General features: G+C 39.4%; 3 protein-coding genes across 3 annotated transcripts; 2 read left to right on the plus strand and 1 right to left on the minus strand.

Annotated features, from left to right (window-relative positions):
• Window position 1: 1 nt before the first annotated feature.
• LOC108887405 (tumor necrosis factor receptor superfamily member 14) lies at window positions 2-6,194 on the plus strand (the record flags this gene model as incomplete). Its single annotated transcript, XM_018682821.2, is given in 9 exon segments — window positions 2-50; window positions 978-1,071; window positions 1,402-1,527; window positions 1,713-1,868; window positions 3,119-3,206; window positions 3,309-3,481; window positions 3,595-3,632; window positions 3,730-3,781; window positions 3,964-6,194. Coding segments are annotated over 9 exon segments (801 nt in total). The 3' UTR covers window positions 3,996-6,194.
• Window positions 6,195-7,797: 1,603 nt separating this feature from the next.
• Window positions 7,798-10,610, plus strand: LOC108887406 (L-rhamnose-binding lectin SML). The gene is made up of 9 exons (XM_018682822.2): window positions 7,798-7,957; window positions 8,097-8,129; window positions 8,258-8,314; window positions 8,622-8,757; window positions 9,367-9,473; window positions 9,561-9,605; window positions 9,757-9,889; window positions 10,199-10,302; window positions 10,548-10,610. The coding sequence occupies exons 1-9, from the start codon at window positions 7,813-7,815 to the stop codon at window positions 10,562-10,564; spliced, it is 777 nt and encodes a 258-aa protein (XP_018538338.2). The 5' UTR covers window positions 7,798-7,812; the 3' UTR covers window positions 10,565-10,610.
• A 244-nt stretch (window positions 10,611-10,854) lies between these two features.
• Window positions 10,855-16,703, minus strand: LOC108887404 (deoxyribonuclease gamma). Its single transcript, XM_018682820.2, has 9 exons — window positions 16,561-16,703; window positions 14,778-14,955; window positions 13,637-13,725; window positions 13,386-13,475; window positions 13,147-13,259; window positions 12,923-13,035; window positions 12,667-12,824; window positions 11,876-11,972; window positions 10,855-11,718 (listed from the first exon to the last, which is right to left on the minus strand). The coding sequence occupies exons 2-9, from the start codon at window positions 14,925-14,927 to the stop codon at window positions 11,539-11,541; spliced, it is 990 nt and encodes a 329-aa protein (XP_018538336.1). The 5' UTR covers window positions 14,928-14,955; window positions 16,561-16,703; the 3' UTR covers window positions 10,855-11,538.
• Window positions 16,704-17,926: the final 1,223 nt, after the last annotated feature.

A 17,926-nucleotide genomic window follows, 5' to 3' on the forward strand; every position in this document is an offset into this window, starting at 1 on the left:
TTTTCAAAATGACTTCCAGAGGAAAACCTTTGACAGCTGCATCTCTGTTGGTAAAGCTGTTTACTGCAGAACATTACAGGAGGCTTGTGTTTGACAGGCAGTAATGTCTGTCACTGCTCCTCCTCTTTAACATCTCTGAGTTTGTAAACCCTTTTTCTTCTCTGACTCTGTCTCTCTCTGTCACTCATACACAGTCATTTCAGTGTCCAGAAAGAAACTAATATAAACTGAGACAGTGAAGGTGTTTCTCTGTTCATCAGAGGCTTCATCAGCTCTACTGAGTGAACATTATTATCCAGTGGTGGGATGGAGGGTGGGTTGTTGTGTCAAATCTGTATGGTTCTAATCCTGTGTTCAGCTCTGTGAGTGAATCATGTGCTGAAAGTCATTTTTCCTGAATTCACATATTGAAGTCAGAATTTAAACAGTCTGCACTTCAGTAACATTTCCCAGCAGTTTGAAATCAAAGAAACAATAAATACAGAACCATGAATAAGACTTTGAACTGCCAAATATTTCACTCTGTAATTTTAGAGTGAAATGTTTCACAAAAAGTGAAATTGTCTTTGTTCTTGTAGATTTCATTGGTCAGAAGCATCATCTGCAACATGTTAAAGTCCAATAATACAATCTAACTTTGATTTAGTAGATGAATATAGAAAGACAAGAAGTATCTGTAACTCATAAAGTAGAAAGGAAGAACAGTTGTTCTTTGGTCATTTCAGTGTTCAGTCTTCTTCTTTCCTCTCCAGATCTTTATCTTCCTTCTTTGGTCCTGGCTGGCAGCAGCGTCCTCCTCCACTCACCTTCCCTCCTCCTCTGGTCATTTTCCACCTCATGGTGGCTGTCAGTCATTTCTTTAATCTTTACATTCTCTGCCTGATTCATTCAGACCAGTTGTTGACAGTGTCAATATTTCAACCAGGCTTCACTGACAATAACCCTCTTCTTCTTCTTCTTCTTCTTCTTCTTCACAGATACTTTTGATGAAAGTCTTCAGTGGAAACAGTCTGACATGTCATCCAGCAGAGTATCAGATAGGGAATGAATGCTGTCACAAGTGTCCACCTGGTAAGATCCAGCTGAATGTTAAAGGGACATTTCACTGTGGTAGTTACAGATGGAGTCTGTGTTGTGCTTCCAGGTGTCAAACATACTTCATGAGCTGTTTCTGTTCACAAGTGAAATGTATCAGTGAAGCACCTGAATCTGACTGGACTTTAATTCCAACAGTAAAAGAACAGGCTGGAATGTTTTAAACTTTGTCTTCATGTGGTGAGAGTGAGAAGAATGAAACTGTAGTAGACAGCAGTGTATGTCACCTCGACCCTCAACATTATACATTGTCATTCAATAGAAACATAATGCATGAAATTAAACTGTTGATTTTCTTTTCAACAGGAAGTCGTGTTAAAACAGATTGTACAGAGTTCAGAAGTACTACCTGTCTGCCCTGCTTAGAGGGAACCTACATGAATCAACCTACTGAACGTACACAATGTTTTCCCTGCACAAACTGTGATGCAGGTAGATTTCAGTTAATATTTCTAATTATTCATAGAAACTTAAATCCACATTTATGCATTGATGCAGATGTTTTCCCATGTATTCATAGACTGGAGAAACTATTCACTATCAGATTTCCTAAAGATGTCAGAAAAAGAGAATAGAAGTTCTGCATCTCTATATGTAACCTCTATATGTGTTGACAGGTTCTGGTCTGAAGATAAAGACTTCATGTACATCAACATCAGATACAGTTTGTGAACCACTGGAAGGATTCTACTGTATAGACGTCAAAGACAAAGGACATGGGGCAGCACAGAGACACAAACACTGTGAACCAGGACAATACATCAGTAAAAAAGGTTGGTCTTCTTGTTCTGACGTTAACATTAGACTGTAGGTTTAGATTTTAAAGTTTTAAGAGTATAAAAAACTTTAAAAGTTTCAGTGTAGAGTAAAAGTAAAACCACTGAAGCTGATTAGGTACTATGGGCAGTGCATGTAAAGTAACAAAAATGTCATAATAGATTATGATACAAGTTAAAAAAAAACAAAAAAAAAAACCCTGTAATGTTCAAGATACCATGTTAGATATACTCCAACTTGGCTTTTACATCGGCTTTATTCAGTGTAAACTGAATAAATGATATGAAAATTTAATGGGTTTGTGTTTTCAAGAAGTGAAAAGAAATGGATCATTGCTTCCTGTTCATTTGTCTGACCTGTGCTCACTTTCTCAATGCCCCTTGCTAACAGTTTAGCACATACACACCTGCTCTTTTTGCCCTGTCAAGGTAATAAAGTTAATTACTGATATGACAGAGAATGTGACTCCTGAAGTTGAGGTGATTTGATCTGTTGGAGTTGTTGGAACTACAGAGACTCAGTCCAACAGGTTTTATTTTGGCCTGTCATTATGTTTGTTATTTTAACTTGCAAAAGTGACAGCACCAGCTCAAAATCATTCAATAACTTATCTTTGCTAATCATAATTAGCATTGGAGTGAAATGAATCTGTATGGTACCAGCCCAGGTGTCAGGACAGAATCACTCATGCTGCCAAATCATCTGTCAAACTCACACATGCAGTGAAAAGCTGCAGAGCTGCAACATGATCAGTTTTACTTTAGCTGATGATGATCCATTAAAATGTGTCTGGATCAGCATAAACATATTAGAATAAATATCCTGTGCTGAAATATTTGCATAAATTACTGCAGCTAATACCATTTAGATAACTTCAGTGTTAAACAGTAGAAGGTTTGTTTATGAAGCTGATGTGATTTCTCCTTTACACTGAATATAAATCTCCTCTTTATCTGCACCTGTGAGAAAAGAGCTGCAGGAGAACATTTCATCAAACTCTAATTATTAAAGAATCAGCAATCAATTTGTAAACTGAAACCAGAGAAATGTTTCTGAATGTTTAGATTGTCTAGTTTTCAATAATAATAATAATAATAATAATAATCAGATAGTTTTTAAAAACCTATTGAATGGAAATCAGACAGGTCTGATGACATGTAATGATGTCATATAACACTCTGATCATTTCATAATATATGTTCATTAGTAACTACTGTCAACATGTATATAATGTGTGTTTGTACAGGAACAGCCTCCACAGACACTGAGTGCTCTGACTGCACTGATGGAACATTTTCAGATGGGACATTTACATCTTGTCAGCCACACACACAGTAAGTGAAACTTCACATCAGACACACACACCTGGTTTCTTACTGCAGTCAATTTGTAGTATCTATACATTTTCCTGTAAAAATGTCCCTCTGTCATTCCAGATGTGAATCAGTAAACCTTCAGCTGATCAGACCAGGAACTGCTTCAGATGATGCTCAATGTGGACACAGTTCAAAAATACCAGCAATTGTGATTGTTGTTATTGTAGTATCTTTGTTATTAATAGCAGCTGTAGTTGTATTCATATTGATAAAGAAGAGAAAATGTCTAACAGGTAAGATCTGTGTGTAGTCAGATGAAATGTGATCATGGTTTAATGTTTGATAAAACTTTCTGTCAAGTCATGATGTTGTTGATCAAGATGTTTTTCATTGGTTTTGTTTTTAGGCCTTTTCAGCCAAAAGAATGAGAACAGTCCCCCAGAGGTATGTTTGTTATTCTCTTTTTCAAACTGTATGTATGTGTACACTGTGGTAGATGACAATACTTGGTTAATCTAAGAATTTTAATTATTTCATTTAGGAGATTAATGGAGGAGAAACCGCTGTAATGATGCCAATGCCAACAGCAGCAGGTGAGACAGCAGTGAATTCTTTCTTGAAACATGACTGAGCTGACATCACTCTGTGAAGTCTTTACAAATGTAGAAGAAGTTTGTGCTTTATTTAAACATATTTCTTTCCTCAGCATTAGAAACGACCTGAAGATACACTGGAGTGAACACTGTCCATCATGTCTTTCTCTGCTGCTGGTCAGAGATGGATTCATCCAGAGGGAGCTCCGAGTAGAGCTGCTCATCTTTCACATTGAAAGGAACCAGTTGAGGTGGTTCAGACATCTGATCAGGACGACTCTCTGCTGCCTTCCTTTGGAGATTTTCCAGCCACGTCCAACTGGTAGGAGACCCTGAGGTAGACCCAGAACTTTCTGGATGGATTACAGATCCCATCAGGACTGGGAACGTCTCAGGAGGAGCTGGGAAACCTTGCTGGGGTGAGGGACGTCTGATAAACCCTGCCTAACCTGTGGCACTGCTACCTGACCCCAGATCAGCAGAAGAGGATGAGGACAGTGTCCTTTACTGCAGCATGATGGGACATCGCTGCCATCAGAGGACCAGTGAGGAACATTATAATAATCCTTCACAGTGGACATTTTAATTTGGGAAGGATGATGAACACAGTATATTTACTCACACTTGAGTTCAAGTTGTGTTTGTGAGTTATGAAATATCAGTAACAATATGTTGTATGAATGCTGCAGGCTGACTGTCAGGTGTAAATCAACTGGAATCTAATGATCCCTGTAGATGATTCAAACATTAATATGTTAATAATGTTCCAGTGTTTGTGCTGCACAGGTCCTTTGGACAATTCTGTTGAAATGACAGGAGCAACAGCTGAGAGTTAAACTGCAGCTTTCTAAATGTGAGTTCACTGGTGAGGAACACGATACAACAACATGTCATTTAAAGGTTTTAGTAGAGAAGGAGGTGTTGGATGCTGAGGACAGATGAGTGGATGTGTAGGGCCGTAGTGAAGGGTGTCATCTGTTAGACTGGTCTGGGAGGACATACTGAAGAGGGGGTGGAGGCAGACTGACTGTGGGGGTTCCATCATGACGTGACTCCACTCTGATCACAGGAACTCAGTCGTGGGAGAAGAACGCAGCAGAATAGGGAGGGATGAGGGAAGGAGGGATAATGTGTAGGTTTGACAGGTGTTAGAGGTGGAGTTGAGGCGTGGCTCTGCTCCTTAAGGTAACTAGTTAAATTCATTTAGAGTGAAGGGTCCTGGGAGGTATGACACAGCTGTAAGTTGTTTTCTGTTTGAAATAGTGATGTGTAGTTTGAAACAGTGTAGTCTAACTCTGGGACATTTCCTGCAGACATGTTGGATTAAAACAAAATGAGTCCTGGTCAATGTTAATTGGCTTCAACATAATCCACAGTGGAAGTGAAGGTTTAAATAATCAACTCAGCACAGACAGAAGATGGACTTGTGTAATAATGGACTGGAGACCAAATTCAAATGAATACAAAGTAGATGGATGTGTGGAATGTATTAAATTAGTGACCAATCAGAAAGAAGACAGGTGTTTGTTTCATCAGGTTCATGAAAAGACAAAGACTTCTATCAGTCTGATGAAGCTCTGAGCAAAACACACAGCTGATGTCAGTGCTATCAAAGAACATTTGTTTTTATGGGCTGAATGTGTTGAATGTACTGAATGTGCTTTATTTTTCATGTTGCAGTTTCTTGTTCCTCCAGCTCTGCTCATGCTGTAAATAAAGCTTTTTCTCTTTTTAACTAAGTGAATGTACTGTATGTTTCTTTACTCTGCATTACTCTTTAAACTCCAAGTACAGATTTATATAAACAAATCCACTTGTTTTTTTGAAAATGTGTGAGACAGAAAAATCTTGAGTCAGGGACCATGTCACCAATAATCTATTATTCTAATCTATTCTAACCATAGTCTATAGTCTGTTTAAAAACAGAGAATAAGGTTGTTTTATGCTGATAAAAACATACATATGTCATGGATCAAATGTTCTTTAGTTTAAATGTATAAAAACTGGATACTACATACTCTAAGAGTAAATCTCCTCAGTAAAATAAAATAGTTCAGATACAGCATCAAATTAAAGGTATGAACTTGTGAGACAGTCTCAGATTCTATTTATTCAAACAAAGAAATGGTGAATCCAGGATGTCAACAGACAGTGTGAGGGGGTGAGATTGTTGGGATGTGTTTCATGCACCAATGGATACTCAACTCTGTGACTGCATCCACTGTTGGTTTAACAGTGTAAAGGCAGAACAACGACAGAGCCACTCAGCTGGACTCAGCACACTCTCACTGACATCTAGTGGCTGAAAAGCACTTTTACCAGTAAATTATTTGAGCTGTTGTTGCACTTCATAACACAACAAAATGAGCTGGTTAAAGATAAACGGAGGAATAAAATGAATGCATCTATTTGATCGACTTATTAGCGGTAAATGAAAAGGTATTTTCATTTTATTTTTTACCGAATGAGAAGTGGTTAAGGCAAAGCTTAATTCTTCCCTTGAGCTATTTTAAAGATATAATGAATTGTTTTATTTATTCATATATTCAGTCATATGACTTATTTTGTCCTTATGACAGACAGTGTGTGACTGAGGAGCTCCTCCATTAATAATGTAGGTTGTATCTGTTAAAATAGGCTAAAACAGTTGCTGTGATGAATGATTCCTCGCTACACACCACACATACACACACACACACACACACACACAAATACAGCTGGTCTGTGAAACAACTGAGCTTGTCTTATTGATGAGGTCATTTTTAAGAGTTAAACTTTTAGCTGAATTATTGCCTGAAAAATCTGACTAGGTAACTGAATAGAGCTGAGTGACCTCTAACTAAAGCAAACTGAAATAAGTACAAGTGTAAAGTTGTACCAACTCAAAGCCAACACTTAATAAATTAGGTTAAATGGTTTAAATAAAGATTAAGTTTGTTGCCTTGTGTAATGAGTGAGGTGTGTGTGTGTGTGTGTGTGTGTGTGTGTGTGTGTGTGTGTGTGTGTGTGTGTGTGTGTGTGTGTGGTGGGGGGCATGCCTGTATTTGTCCTCAGCTGACTTGAATTCTTCTTATTTGTCTTGTGTGACAGGACGTTTGCTCTTGTTTCCACATGTAATCCACAGTGTGTTTATCAGAGGTGGATCTGTGCGGCTGCTTCTGCACACAAATGGTTGATGTTTGACTAAATTACATATTTACACACTGAAATCTATTAACGTCAGTTTTTTTTTTTTGCCATTTAGTGGATCATACAGTATACTCACCACAGTAAACTACTGGGTTCAGACGTTGTGAAAGTCATCTGTTTTGGGGAACATATTTAAAAAGAACAATCTTAATAATAACTCTTTGAGACCTTACCATCCTCAGTAAAATATTCTGGTTATCAATGAGGATTACCACTGACACCAGTAAGCTCTCTGTGCTTGTTCTGCTCAGTCTGAGCTCAGGTTTTGACACTATGAGGAAGTGCTGTGCACTGTGCTGTATGTAGTGAGGTAGACTGTAAGGGTGTGGAGTCTGGAGTGCTGGATGGGTTCAAAGCATATTTAATGCAGGAGACCAGTATTCATTTCCTGTCACAGATCTGCACTTATCGTTCACATTTTTATTAACTGTAACCACCATCTTTCCCTAACAGTGACCATGATAAACAAGCTCTGATAAACACCACATGCTCAGACAGACACACTTAGCAACTAGTTGCTGAACATAGTGGAGCATTTAGCAGCTAAAGATAAAGATATTTGTCTTAGAGAGCAGAGCTGAGCTAAAAGAGAGGAGAGGGAATATATTAGACTTACATTCATCAGGTGGACACCAACATGACTCAGAATACATGATAATGACTTGTCATTATCACACTGTATCACTTCTCAAATAAAAAACAAAAAACTGACAAAAAATGATGCAAGGGATGAAAAATAAACCAATGTGTTTCCTCATAGTAGTGTTTTATAATCACTGAGTTAATGCCCTCAAAGTGATCTCAGATGAGCAATCAGCAGAATCTGGCTTCATGTTTTGGAGATGCAGCCAGTTGAATTGGAGCCAGCAGGGTCGGGTTCAAGTTTGTGCAAACTGTCAAATGAGTATATACTGAGCGTGTGTGTGCCAGCCACTGTCAGTCTCACCGGGTCCTCTAAAAACATGATCCGCTTCAGCACCTCACTCTGTGAGTATACTGTCTCCTTGTTAGGGGACTGAGGGTGTAGGGAGAACTCAAACTTCTGGTACATTTAAACCTCACTGAATCTTTTTCCAGGTTTTATATTTGGCTGACATAAAACTTGACTGTGCTGTTTGTCTTTCAGTGCTGGCAGCAACCTGTCTGCTTCTAAGCACAGGTAAATCTCTCTCTCTCTCTCTCTCTCTCTCTCACTCTGTGTGTGTGTGTGTGTGTGTGTGTGTGTGTTATGAGAATGCATGTGCCTTTGTGTTAAATTAAACTAATACCACTATATGTGCTTTATAGGTGTCAGTGCAGAGAAAGCTACCACCTGTGGAGCCCATGTCCACCGCCTGAGCTGTGGTAAGACTCTGTATATTATGTTACTATTTACAGCATCAGGTTAATTTTCATCTGAATGGCTCAAATTCTGTCTCATTTCAGTTCCTTCATCAAGAATATATCCTCAGAATCTCACCAGAGTTTTTACTGTTCACTTTAAACCAATAATCCAATAATTAGTATTCAGACCCCTTCACTTTTTTCACATTGAAATATCTGAAATATCACATTGACACAAGTATTTAGAACCTTTGCTATTGCACTTGGCTCAGTATTTCTATGTTCTGCTGCTTCGTACTTCTTATTTCTCCTCTGTGGTGTGTAATAGACACTGGAGTGATCAGTGTGCAGACAGCAATGTATGGACGTGCAGACGCTGAGACCTGCAGCGGAGGAAAAACTCCAGAGGAGATTGCCAATACACAGTGCTCTCTGCAGGGTGCTGTGGACACCCTCAAGGCAAGGTACATATTTTGAAGAATAAACCTGCAAGGAATTTCTTATTGATCAATGTCGTTCTTATGTTCTATAATTGCAGTACATTTTTTGTCTTTTTCATTCAGCTTTTCGTCTAAAGCTGTGCTTATATTGACAATGGAGCCAATGACAGTGTGTAAAAACAATGGTGCCACTGGTAGTGATGAACCAACTGAGAAATATTACCAACACTGCAGTTCCCCTCAGCTGTCTCAGCTCATTGTTTTGGTTTTAGAGCCAACTTTACTGTGTTGCTTCAGTGTCAACACTGTGACTGTTTCCAGTAGCAACACTTCCTGCTCCGTACTAAACAACTGACAAACAACTCTACCCCCCTAGTGACTTAGTTATTGCAAGTGTAAGTTTTGTCACTTTCTTTCTCTCTCTTTCTCTTCTGAGGGGAAGGAGAAGGAGCTGTATATTTCTCCTTTTTTTCCCTGAATGTATTCTTCCTAAATTAAACTTACTTCTAAGTGGTGACTAATCCCTCACATGATGAGGACCGTGTCTATAAGTCACAGCAGTGTAGTGTTTATTCAGCTTTGGTGTGTTGTTGCCTTTTTTTTGTGCTGAAAATTTGCTCTGTTCTCCTGCAGGTGTGATGGTAAGAAGGTGTGTGAAGTAAGCACAAGTATCTTTTCAACTGATCCCTGCAGTGACACGTTCAAATACCTGGAGACCACCTACACCTGCGTGGCAGCAAGTCAGTCACATGTCTGCACGAAACTAACAGTAGATTCAATAAGTTTGATGACTGCTCTCATTAATCTGATTCCTGTTATTTTGACAGCTCACCTCATAACATGTGAGCACTCTATGGCACACCTGCAGTGTGGTAAGATCATATTTTACATTCGTGTCATACACTTAGATACATTTCTCTTGTTCCTTGGATCAGTTGGCTTTCAAAAATAGCATTAGCTACAAATGTCTGAACCAATTTTTTTTTATCTCCACCTCTTCAGCATTTCCTCTTCTTTTTGCAGGTGATGGGCAGGTTATATTTGTTCATGGTGCTGACTTTGGACGTCATGATCGGACTACATGTGCTTACAAGCAGCCTTCTGCTCACCTCGAGGATGTCAACTGTTCACACCCCACCAGCAAAGTTGCTGACAGGTACAAACCAAATGTTTCAGATGTCATTCATAGCACAAATGTAAGAAGAATGTATGTATATGAATACAGTGGGGTCCAAAAGCCTGAGACCATGTTCCCTTTCAATTGAACTCATTATTGTATTGTAGGCGTAATTATAAAAGGATGAGATTTCCCAATAATCAATAATTCTGAAATAAAATATTTTTAGATTTTTTTTAAAGAATCTCTTATTTACGAATTGGTCAACAAAACCATTAAAAGGTTACAAGAGATGCCATATTTTATCTGCTCCGGTACACAGTTACTCATGTCAGTCTGCATCCACAGGTGTAATGGGAAAAACAACTGCACTGTGAGAGCAAGCAGCTCAGTGTTGGGCGACTCCTGTGATGGTACTTACAAGTACCTGGAGCTGGCTTACACATGTCAGAGTAAGTAGCTCAAGATCCACACAGTGTTCTTAACATGTAGCCTCTGTCAATCTAAAATGCACATGTTATGTAGTAAGGATGTATTTGTTCTTTTATTTGTTTTGTTTGTTTGTTTGTTTTTTTCAATTTTATGCAGTAAAATAAGAAAATGAACAATTGTTGGAGATAAACTAACACAACATTTTGTGTTGTTAGTAAAAATCTGTTAAAATCTGAGTTCAAATCTTTCATCTGTTCTTTTGCAGATCCTGTTGCTGCGTAAAAGGAGGAAATAGTATAGATACACTGAATAAAATACATTTGATTAACTTTGGCTGATTTGATTGATTAGAAAAAAGGTTGTGTTCCTTTATGATTATGAGTAATGGCTCAAGAAATGTGAAGAACAGCCAAGCTTTGGTCACACAAATATTATCATACACTGTTTTAATTTCTTGGCCTGAATAAGAGACAATATTTTCTCCGGAAATTTAAGTTAGTTGATCTTGTTGGGACATCTTCAGTCCTAAACCCTGAGATTATGAGGGAAAAAAGGGAGAAAAAAAGAGCAAGGACAAATAATTCCATGTATTTTCCACGCAGAAATGAGAGAAGCAAACCAAAATCTCAACAAGAGTATTTACAAAGTGCATTGCTTTTACTGTATATAAGGCATCAGTATTCAGTAATACTGGTCTGTTGAAATATAGACCAACCCCACCACCACCCACCACCCCTAGATTACAGCACCATTTTACAGAGGAGGTACTTGATAAATTGTCCCATCACATCAGTAACTCATCAGCTCCATTTACTTATTTCAGTGCATCAATTCTGTACACATGAATCACTACATTTCTACCTACAGCTTAATGATTTGTGCAACATTCTCACTATGAACTGAGATATACTTCTGGTTTTCAACACTATCACATTTTCTTTGAAATCCTTTAAATGTATTTTACAGGATACCAGATTTTCTATCAGGCAGCATCTGTACTTTTTCTTAAACTTAAATCTTACTGAGGACTCCCATGCAGATACACAGGTAAATACATTTTTGTAATATGGTGAATTATATCAAGATCAAGGTCATCAGTTGTGTAATTTTCTGTTTGTTCCCCCCAACATTGAAGCCAACATGAAGGGCTGTTTCTGTGGAGTGTTATCAGTGATATTTGGCGAGTTGGACTCTACACATTGGGGAAGTTCTCATCAGTTCATGAAGTACACTGTCCTGAGATTGTTATTATTTAACTACAGTATCAAGACTTGGGACACGAGGTAGCTGAGGACAAACAAAGACAAGAACTTTGATTTGGATGTTGTCTCCTTTGTGCCAGTCAATGCCAAAGAAGTGGCACCATTAAAGAAGAGCCTGGAGTTCACGACCTTCAGCAGGACCTCCACTGGGTAGTGGTCACTGACCTCAAGCGCCTGACCACAGAAGAAACAGTTTTCAAACCTCAGCACACATTTAGTAAGACTAAGGGGATATTATAGAGCTTACACAGAGCAGGATTGAGGGTTTTATTTGGGGTTTCTGCATATTCTGCATATTCTCAATCACACATAGACACACACAGCCCGTTACCTGCTCCTCTGTGAGTCCGTATTCCCTTTGGAAGTCAAATGGTTTGGCTGAAAGAGGCACAATTTCTCTGGCAAATTTCTCCCCATGCACAACGATCCTGTTGTAACACACAGAATGGACAGACCCAAACTTTACTGATGTGTACTCATCATATGAGGGCATGTGCAAGAGTTAAGGCCCGGTCACACCAAATTTTAAAACAGCATAAGAGTTACAGGGATTAAAGGTTTTGCTCACTGGGCCCAGGTAAATGACACCAATCTTGTCACACCAAGATCAAGCTCTCAGCAGCAGGTACCTGGACGAGCATTATGACTGACAGCTCCCAAACAGCTCACTGAGAATTGTTCTAACATTTTATAAACCTGATCCTCATCAATCAGCAGTGAACACTGTGACTGGTGAGAGGCATACCAGGAGCAGTATGTGTTTATAGGTGAGCTGACCTGTCTGCTGAGACAGATAGAGAACAGGCAGTAATGTTTAAGTTGTGTTGTGTTTGTCTCTCATTGTCATTGGCATAGCTTTCAGGCCAGCTGATTCATTCTCTCCTCTACACTGCCTGCTGATACTGTGGTTATGGGTTCCATCCACACTAGTCTCATAGAAATTTGGCACAACATACTCATTGCACACAGGGACAAACTAACAGCCACAGTGACAGCGCACTAGATACATCATCCTTCAGTTAGATCATTGGGACCTAATCAATAGATGTGTGATACTGAAATGCTCATAGACTGTAGTAAAAACTTCCTGTAATGACCAGTCCTTAAGGAGTGTGAGTTCACCTGTCATAGGTGCAGGAGGTGGTCGATCGCACAGTGGTGTCTATTTCATCTTCAATGAGCCAGGTAAGGCTCTTCTCTGTAATCAGGCGCACATGCTTCCTGTTCTTCTTAGCGAGGTAACCACAGTCAGCGTTGAAATCTCCAAGAAGCATCACATTCTGTTCACATATACACATACACAACAACACCCACGGTTAGACGACAAAATCGTAACTGAAACTGGTTTCCATTAACATTCAGCAATATAAGCTTTTACCTCAGTTTTCCACATCTTTTTAACATGTTGCAAAACATCATACAGTGCATCAAGTTCCTTAGTGGTGTTGGTTGGAGTGGTGTGCTGAGGTATGAGGACAAACTCCTTTATAACTGAATACATAGATGGGGTGGGAGAGAGGAAGAATGCAGGTGTTTATATGCCTAAACAGCTCCATGGATCGATTTTTTTTAGATTGGGAACCTGAGTGTTGGAGAACTGACCTGCCTTTGGGGCTTTGAAGCGGACAACAAAAGGCTCTCTGGAGAAAGCATCAACATCTCCTGGTCGATCGTCAGGATACTGATACTGGCCAGTGACTGTCACTGTATCAGTCCTGCACACATTCAGAGTACAACCTACACATTACTGTCTGTCCTTAAAGTTTTAATAACTTTCTTGTACATCATTCTGCAAAGTGGCACAAATGTAGACACACACACACAAACACAGTTCAGCTCACCTGTAAACAAACACATACTGCTCCTGGTATGATTCAGACCTGCCCAGCCTCTCACTGGCCACAGCATCATACTTATGTTTACTGTCATAGCTGAATATTGAAGGGACACAGACAGAGAAGAGGATACATTGTTAGTACTACTGTTTGAGTCAGCTGTGTCTCTGTGTGAAGAACAGTCAGGAATGACGGTTGTGTGTGTGTGTGTGTGTGTGTGTGTGTGTGTGTGTGCGTGTGAGCAAGTGATTAGTTACCTGTTAAGGCTTGCAAGCAACTTTGGTAAAGCTTTTTCTTTACTGTCTCTCACTTCCTGAAGCAAACACACATCACAGCGAGTGATGATCTGGAACAGAAATCACAGCAGTGACAAGGTGATTTGCATTGTAACACATAGAAACAAATCACAGAGGAGAGTGAAAGAAGATTCAGATTTCTGTCTGTTTTTTGCGTTTTAGTGATAACAGCTCACAAATGACATTTTTGGTACTAATAAAATTCTAACTGGGTAAGTACAAATTGCTCTAAGAGAGTGTTGCATTTTGGGTATGAGGATTGTACCTATACAACCTTGCTGCCAGTTTGTCCCAGTAGCCACACACAGGCTTGCAAGCAACTTTGGTAAAGCTTTTTCTTTACTGTCTCTCACTTGCAACAAAAAAAATCCCCTGCAGCCCAAAAAGCATCTTCCCCATAGACAACCAGTGTAAAAAAGATGTTTGTAGAACAATTGATCAAACACCTCAAACTATGACCAAGGTCTAACTCCTGTTATGAAGTTTTAAGCCATAGTGGTTTTATATTTGTAAACCTTTCATCCAAAAAGGGGGTGAACAAGCTATTACGGCCTGTCACTACGCAGAGTGAAAAGAGATGAGTATGAACTGCTCTGTTATACAGCCCACACACCACAGACTTGTCTGTTGTCCAGTAATGCTCAGTAAAGAATTTGTATTTGGCCCCTGAATTGTTCATGAGCTGATCATGACCCATAACTACAGCTATAAAGGTAAAACATTCCCCCTAGCTTAGCCTAATATTTTGTTTCTCAGCAACAAGCGTGAACACAAAATTAACAATATTACTTTGCAATATTTCATTTCTGTAATAAAAAATCTGAAAGAAATAACAGTGTAAATAGTCTTATTGTTAATATCACCAGTTGTCCCATTACTGTTCCCTGTACTTACAGAATAGATGCTCCTCTTAAGTCATCTAAGTTTGTACTTACTTATATACACAGAGAGTATTTTATTGACACCCTGTACACCAGGTAATTACACAGTAATTTGAGGGCTGAAATCTAAAAGGAAATAATTACAAACACTCGCCACCGATGTTTAAGACAGAGGTCAAATATCAAAGTATCTCAGTCAAATCCATCTGTCTTTGTCCTACCCTGGTAAGAATCTGCATGACCTCTGTCTTCTTGGCCTTGGAATCCCCAAAGTGTTGGAGGTTGAAGGCACAGACTCTGAAGTCTGATCCTCCTTTAGCCTCCCTCACACTCATGAGGAAGGGGAGTAGGAGGAGGAAAGACGACCTCATGGCACAGAGCTGCAAGAAACAGTAACCTCTGGGGGTGAAAACAGAAACATCCAGTGTCAACACAAGAACTGCAGGAGCAGCAGTAACTGTAAATACAATGTGGACTGCACGTATTACATAAATGTAAACAAGAGCTCGTGTTCCATCAGATAAGCCATGTGAGACAAAAATACAAGTCAGCTCAGGAGAATTACAGGCCTGACCCCAGACCTGTCACTCAATACACACTCCATTCACACACCAATATTCATTCTAGGTGTGCACCAATACCAAGTACCCGGTATCGGCAAGTACTCAGATTGAAGTATCGGTATCGTATCGATTTGAAAAAAAGTGGTATCGTTGCATCCCAAATTCATTCCATTCTTCATTCAGCTTTTCAGAACACCTATAAATACTTTTGATTTCCCTGTTCTGAGACCATGAACTTTCCCTAATAGCTCTTTATGCAGGTGTCTGCGTGAGTTTTCTAGCTTCTGGGTTTGTTTCCACATTGCACAGCTGCCACACAAGCAAATCCTCATGCATTCCTGCTCAGTCCACAGACTTTTCAGTGAGAGACCCTGGAAAAGTTTAAACTGAAAGAGTAAAAACTCAACAGCAAGGTGTACTGGGTCAAATTCTTACATCCAGGGTGAGCATGACACTGTTATCTGACAGATCAACACTCTTTGTGGCCGAAGGCGGCAATAGTGACCTGTGACCTAACAGTAAAATCAACTTAGCTTGTGATTGTGATAGCTTTTAAACTATCTAGCAAGTCTGATGTCTAGGTGTTGCAACAAGGAAACAGATCACCCAATCGACCAATAGTGTAAGCCTCACCTCTGTTTAACCACTAACTAACCACTGTTTACTGAGGGGTCAGTCCTCTCTGTCTCAGTGGCTGAGGCATAATAACCTGATGAAGTCAGAAAAAACCTCTTTTGACCTGCTTTAAATGTCATTTTCATGGTTATGTTTTAATCTTTAATCTTCTGGTAAACGCAGCTGTCATAAAAAAGGCCACTCACTGCTACTGTCATAAAAAAGGCCACTCACTGCTATCACTTCCTCTATTAGCCCACCACACAGACACACTCAAACATACAAGAGAGTCATTGATACCACACACAGTCGCGCATAAAATCTCTACCACTCATCAGCGTGAACATGTGGACCTGTGGCAGATCGAGGGTCAGGAGAGGCTTCAAATGCTGTTCACATTCAGTGTCAGGGGTAATACAAACATGACGTCACTCAGGGGCTGTGGGTTTTACAGCTGCTATTCACACTTCTGTTTTCCAGCGGCACACATGACAGGTTTACTTAACTATACACAGTATATATCTATTTACAACATAACCATAATAATTACTGTTACCATGCTCTCTGTATATGTATATATGTATATGTATTGTCCCTTTCAAGTGGAGGATTTCTGCTACAAACCTGTTGAAATGTGTGTTATGTCAGTATGATAGATACTCCGCCATACACACACACACTACACTACATATATATACTACATATACACATACACTAACATTATACACATCTCAGGTTACAAGTCACATTCCCCAGTAAGAGTTGAGTCCTTGAGCTGCTCTTAAAAGAATAAAGGTAAGTCAAAACTGCAGCAGCGACAACTTACCCGCTTCTTCTTGGATTTGGAACGTCTGTTTGTTTCTTACTCCTCCTCTTGTGTGAAACTTGAAGCTGGCCTGGCCATGTGTTTCCTGTGGGAGGGACTTCTATGTCTATGAGAGGTCTGACTGCAAGCTACAGTAGACACTGTGCAGACAAGAGAGTTTCCTCAGTTAATACTTCAAAATATCAGCTTTCACTTCAATGGCTTTGCATATTAAATTATTACATTTATTGGCATGTCAAACAAAATGAACCTTCAAGGCTGCACTGATGTTGTATTCAAGTTAAGTTTGCACTTCTCTCCACCTACTGTACAGCTTTGAAAAAGGAGCGTGAAGACAAAGCAGGAGGAGGTAGAATTTTTAGATTGGGTGGGGTTGTTTGGAGGAAACAGGATGGTGTCTCTAAACATAATCTCTTGATTATGTGATATGCTTCCTTTTATTGCAGGAGGAACTGATTCAGACAAAGTTCATGCTCAGTCTTTTATTACAAAAAGGTGTGTAGCAGTAATGTCGATTAATGTAGCAAATGAAGCCTGCTGAAATGGAGTAGAAAAAAAACTTCAAATATTTCAATTACCATTGTTTGACATCTGTTTTGTTTTCTCTAATTCCCAGTCATAACTCTTATGAACAAACACCAGTCACAGATACTGAGGATATGAAAAACCCCTGGAATTTAATCAGATGTCTCTGGAGACTCCAAACAGTTGTAATGTGACATCTTCTTGGACAGGCTTCTGAAACATCTCATCATTCAAAACTGTGTTCAGTTCTAATAAATTAGGAAAAGTCATGAAGTATCAAGCTAACATAAAGTCTGGTTTTTGATCTGGTTCTGGTCCTCAGGAACCTAAACAGAAAACCAGGGTTAAAGTGATCCTCAGAGGATACATATTTAATTTTCCATAAAAAACCAATCAAATGTCCAGCAATGTCCCATGAGATGAATCAGAGCGACAATACTCTAAATGCACCAACAGAGGGTGCTGAAAGACAGGCCAAGCAGACTGGAAAGGTTGTCATAGGAATTCTGATTGTTGCAGTTGTTCTTTAATCTTTAATCAAAGTACCAGAGTCCTTATTTTGGTTCTTCAGCATAAAGTAAACCATCAACCACCAACTGTGTCTCCCTGCCAGTCAACTCAGTGGTGCAGGAGTCATCCATCCATCAAGCTCAACTATTGTGTGTGACTGTGACTGTGTGGTGAAAGACAGCAGCTGGCGCCACCAAGTGACAGGAGCATCTGCCTGCCCTCCCCTGGCCATTTTTGTTTTGTTTGTTTGTCTTAGCATTTTACAAGACTTTCTGTGCATGTGTGCATGAGTTGATGTTCAGCCCCCTTGTGAGCACAGTGCGCCCTCTCT

This window comes from Lates calcarifer, unplaced genomic scaffold, assembly GCF_001640805.2.
Source record: "Lates calcarifer isolate ASB-BC8 unplaced genomic scaffold, TLL_Latcal_v3 _unitig_1227_quiver_2674, whole genome shotgun sequence".
In the NCBI taxonomy this organism is placed as follows: Eukaryota; Metazoa; Chordata; class Actinopteri; family Centropomidae; genus Lates; species Lates calcarifer.

What these genes read in the sequence shown, in the direction of transcription:
- LOC108887406 (XM_018682822.2), top strand. Translation starts at nt 7,813, where the DNA reads ATGCAGCCAGTTGAATTGGAGCCAGCAGGGTCGGGTTCAAGTTTGTGC. An exon ending in CTGTCTGCTTCTAAGCACAG is followed by an intron (nt 8,130 to 8,257) that starts GTAAATCTCTCT and finishes TGTGCTTTATAG; the next exon opens with GTGTCAGTGCAGAGAAAGCT. An exon ending in CTACACCTGCGTGGCAGCAA is followed by an intron (nt 9,474 to 9,560) that starts GTCAGTCACATG and finishes TTATTTTGACAG; the next exon opens with CTCACCTCATAACATGTGAG.
- LOC108887404 (XM_018682820.2), bottom strand. Translation starts at nt 14,927, where the DNA reads ATGAGGTCGTCTTTCCTCCTCCTACTCCCCTTCCTCATGAGTGTGAGG. An exon ending in CTTCAAAGCCCCAAAGGCAG is followed by an intron (nt 13,036 to 13,146) that starts GTCAGTTCTCCA and finishes CTATGTATTCAG; the next exon opens with TTATAAAGGAGTTTGTCCTC. An exon ending in ACGGACTCACAGAGGAGCAG is followed by an intron (nt 11,719 to 11,875) that starts GTAACGGGCTGT and finishes TTCTGTGGTCAG; the next exon opens with GCGCTTGAGGTCAGTGACCA.